The following is a 4948-nucleotide window of genomic DNA, read 5'->3' on the forward strand; positions in this document are numbered from 1 at the left end:
TTGAGGGAACGATGTTCTAATGAAGTAGAGAGCTATAACACATTCGTTTGAGTAATTCTTGATTACTAGCAACTTTTTCTTTCAGTTTTAAACCTGAATAATTCACTCATTTATCATTTCAGTCTCATTTTAACTAAAATGTCACTAAATAAAATTGGAATAAATCAGCTGAAGGTCTCAGCACAGTCGCACGCATAGTAATGCGAGGTTTGAATTCAGTATGACCGAGTCATAGCGAACTTAATGGGAAATATGGGGAATTTGAAATAGGGAACTGCGGCAAATGCGGCGCAGACAAATTCTAATTAACCATTAAAATAGCTTAGGCGAGGGAGGACAATAAGGATTCCAGGCGCAGTCTGACCGCAGTAGACCGCAGTTCAGCGCAGCAAAGCGCAGCGGAACTATAGCGTGAAAATTTCACTTTTTATTCAGTTTGAGAAAAATACACTGTAAATAAATCCTGTAAATAGAAGGTAGAGCGTGAAAAAGGAAGGCGACCCAAGGAGTATAAAAGGGAGACCCTTTCTGCGACCTTTCGCCCCCCTCAGAGAAGTAAGAAAATAGAGTATTATTTTTCTCAAGCATTTCTGGTTGTCACTCCAGTGCGAAAAAGTGATATACAGTTAAGATTGCCACTGTAGTAAAAGGCAGCAATTAAGGAGAGAAATATTAAGTAGATATTTCAACAGGAGAGCTGGTTAACACTCCAGATTTCAAAGTGTAAACACAAAACAGTTATTTTGCTACTGTTAAAACAAGCAATAAAATAAAGACAAAAATAAAACGAACTCAAGGGACACTCCAGACACCATCCAAATTCATTAACTGAATAGAATCTTTGAAACTTCACCAAGTAGAAGATTAAATTCAAGTTTAAATCCAAATTAAACAACGCTACACAAAATTACACCTAGACAAATTAATAAATTTCAATAAAGAAACAGCTCCGCAGGGCTCGGTTTATCTGTAAGTCAATTCCCAGGAACTTTAAAACTAACCCATAAAAATAGAATTAGCCAAAACACTCGGATTGGTACTATATTTACAATAAACAACACTAGTACACTTCCCCATCCTAACTAAAGAACCAGGGAACAGCTTGGTGGTGGTCTCGTTTGAACCTCCCAACTGACCTTCCTTCGTTCTCTCCTTCAACGTAAACACCATTGCCAACATTCCTCAGACTTTCAACCCTGCCTCTGCAACCTCCGTAAGCTCTGCAACCTCTGAGCTCCCTGGATCATACTCGGTGTCATATCCGTGCATACCCGACCCCAACCCGACTTCCGGACCTCCACCCTCTTCACCTCCGGAGTCATAACCTACCGCTGCCGTTCCGATACTCACCTTCGGTCCTGGCTACACACCTCCTTCTACCCCCCACGCCACCTCTACTCCTCCTTAACTCTCTGACCCTATCTCCGTCCGCTCCAATACTCACCTCGGACCAAACACTGCCCCTCTTGCCACCCTCCTACTACTCCTCCTCCTCCTACTCCGCTCCCCTTTCACAACACCTCCACCCTCCCATCATCCTCCTACGCTTCCCCCGTCCGCTCCGATACTCACCTTCGGACCTGACAACTCTCCTTTCCGCCACTCCTTCTTCCTTACCTTTCCCCTCTCTCCTCCCTCTGTTACTCCTCCGCCGCCCTCCTGCCAAGTTACGACCTTCCCCGCTGTCCTGTACTTTGTACTCGGACGCCGCTCGTACCTTTGCTCCGAGCCTCCGTCATAGTCCCTACCTCGGACTTTGACTCCACCCCGGTCTTAGTCCATTGCATTGGTGACCTCATACTACGTAAACACCATTGCCAATATCCCTCGGACTTTCAACCCCGCCTCCATAACCTCCGTAAGCTCCGCAACCCCTGAGCTTTGCAGATTGCCTTCAGCACTTTTGCTGCTTGTAATGTATCTCTCGCGTTTTCCCCTCATCCCTATTTGGACTACTGCTTCTTCCCATTCTAGCCAGTTAGTCATCACCCCCACTTCTCCTCATCCTCCTGCCCCTCTGGGCCTTGCCCTCCCTACCTCCTTTCAGATGTATCACAGGTCCTGCCTTATGACCTTCGGTACCGCTCCGCTCCTTCTTCCCTTTGTTCCCGTTCGGACGTCTTCGTTCCGATTCGGTTCCCCTTTGTTTCCTTGTGCTCTTGCCCCCTCCATTATATATATCGGCGCTTGTACATACTCGTTTTGGTTCAGTCCGAAATCGACCTGAAATGCCCCCTAGAGACTTCCTGCTCACCTACTGTGAAATTAAGGACCAAATGGACAAACAGCAATGGCACAGCGCTCCGCTTGAGTCGCTGAGGCCAAGGTCCCTCCACGCTAAGTCTCCGATTCCACTCCGGAGTCGTCTGTATCAGCCCCGTTCTAACACTCGGCACTTTCACTGCTTGTAATGTATCTTTTGCGTTTCCCCCTCATCCTTATTTGGACTGCTGCTTCTCTCCATTCTAGCCAGTTAGTCATCATCTCCACTTCACCTCATCTTCCTGCCCCTCTGGGCTTCACTGTCAGAGACCAGATCAAGACGAAGGGATGTCTCTGTGGCAGAGGGCTTTGGCCTCAGTGACTTATGCCAGGAGCGCTGTGCCAAGTTACATGTCTGTGCCCTAACTTACTGGCAGCGAGAACTAAAGGGGGTCAACTCTAGTCGATTTTATTACTGAGGTGTAACCTATGTACAAGTTGAGTATATATAGTTACAATGAGGGCAGGCCCGTAAATGGCGGGGCCGAGCAGAGTGGAGCTAACAGAGTTAAGCATTAGCCGATTGAATATTACTGACAAGTTGGGTTACGGGGTTAGTGGAATGGTAGGCAATAACCCAGAAATGGAAAGGAGGGATAGGCCCAAAGGTGGGCTTGCAGGGCAAGTGAGTGTATTGCCCAGCGGAGGCAGGAGTGCGCTAGCGGACGTCGGAGCTGTCCGGAAGCCTTCAGGGCTCTGTACTTAGGGAGGCATAGGTAATAATTTGAAAAGTGGGGGTGGTGACCATCGAGGGATACGGAGGTGATTGTGGAATACGGGAGCTCCGAGGTTAGTGAAGAAGGAGCGGAGGTAGTCTGGAGAGATTGGAGGTAGTGGAAGTCGATGGCTGTGGATGGATATGACATTCACCCTCCCTATCTCCTTTCGGATGTACTACAGGTTCTAACCTATGACCTTCAGTGCCAATCCACTTCTGTCATCCCTTTGTCCCCATTCAGATGCCTTCGTTCCGATTTGGACCCCCCTTTGATTTCCTTGCACTTTCGTCTCCCTATTATATACAGGCACTTGTACATACTCATTTTGGACCTTCAGTCTAAAATTGACCTGAAATGCCCCCTAGAGACTTCCTGCTCACTGCCTCTGAAATTAAGGACCAAATGGACAAACAGCAATGGCACAGCACTCCGCATGAGTCGCTGAGGCCAAGGTCCCTCCTTGCTAAGTCTCTGGTTCCCCTCCAGAATCATCTGCCCTTGCCCAGTTCTAACACATGCAGCTTGAGGGGCCCTTGCTTCACGTGGGCATTGATGGGTTCATGGTAGGAGTATGAAAGCACAGGGACTTGGTAGCAATGGACACATGTGTGATCTAGAGAGGTCCATGAATCATGAGCATGGGCTGTTGCAGGTTGGTTCTGGTCCATGCAATATGGCAGTCATGCACAACTCAGGTTGCGATTACTTGTGCTCCTATTCAAATAGTCTCAATGGTCATTGGTGTACCTGTTCAGCTGCACACAGGCTAGCCTCAACAGAAGGTCAATAGCCCATCTACTTGTTCAGAAGTCAGTGCTATGAATGACATCCTTCCAATCCTCCATCATTTTGAGCTGCTTGCTCAAGCACTTTGTCACAGAGATGTATGCATCTGGTCCTATGGGAAAACTGATAGGGACCTCCTTGTCTCCCCTCTGCTCCTTTGAGAATGGCCCTTCTAGTTTCATGTAGTCAATCAACAATTGCACAAACTTCTTTGGATCCCCAGGTTGGTTATTATAAGCAGCTTTGTACCTAGTTACCCAAGGTGCCAATATGGTTTTGTAGTCTTCAACATGGTTAACGTATTCAATGGTGGGTTTCCCTGGGTTCATACCAGCTGTGCAGAACATGCCAGGCTTGAGCATGATCGAACATAAGCCCAGAGGTGAAATTTCTTCATGGAGAGTTTCTGCGATGGCACAGATGGCATGCTTGGTGCCTGAATAAAGGGCAAATCCTGATTGGCAAGACCATTAATCACATGGTCACAAAAATGATCCGGGTTTGAACGAGGCTCACCCAAACCATCCAACCATGGAGCCAATCCAGATGATGGTTCCTGTTTTGGCTTTGTGCTGATATGGCAAATTCCTTGGGGATTTTGCTCAATTGTACTGTATGATCATCTGTATCATCTGTATCATATTCTTCATCTTCAAATGATATCCATCTTACTTCCCAATTACCTAGTACTTCCTCAGCATCCACTAGTTTACAGTGTGATTTGGTTGCTTCCTGGACTCATTTGGCCAATGTAATAGATGATCCTAATACATCCCTCATGGTTAAACTAACTGGTTGGTGCATTATTTTCTCAAAGACATCCTTGTCAGGGGATGATCCCTGGGTCCCCATGACCCCTCTCTATGGCCCACAGCCTAGCCTGTAACACAGCCCATCTCAGGGCATAACACTACTGTGGGTAAGTGAGAAGAAGGTTACCTTCTCACTTTCCCACAGTGGCCCCAATATGGCAAAAACTTCCAGGGATACCTGGAAGTCACATGAGGAATGGAAACCGGGCCTGGAGCATGCAGTGTGTGGAGCATGTGGGGCAGAGCACACATGTGGGTGTGGGTCTGGGTCCAGGCTAGTCAGGGTGTGTGCCCTGACAATCCTCCACCTTGACGGATTCTTGGACATCAGTAGAATACTTGAATTGTTTGGCCATTCTTGGTTTCTTG

At 47.3% G+C, this 4948-nt stretch overlaps 1 protein-coding gene across 1 annotated transcript; it reads right to left on the reverse strand.

Annotated features, from left to right (window-relative positions):
- Positions 1 to 3784: 3784 nt before the first annotated feature.
- On the reverse strand, positions 3785 to 4210 carry EI90DRAFT_2928012 (uncharacterized protein; the record flags this gene model as incomplete). Its single annotated transcript, XM_039054954.1, has 1 exon — positions 3785 to 4210. A coding segment is annotated over one exon (426 nt), but the record flags the coding sequence as incomplete, so codon positions are not given.
- Between the last annotated feature and the right edge of the window lie 738 nt (positions 4211 to 4948).

The sequence above is a fragment of the Cantharellus anzutake genome (genome assembly GCF_015039405.1).
Source record: "Cantharellus anzutake strain C23 chromosome Unknown EI90scaffold_40, whole genome shotgun sequence".
Lineage (NCBI taxonomy): Eukaryota > Fungi > Basidiomycota > Agaricomycetes > Cantharellales > Hydnaceae > Cantharellus > Cantharellus anzutake.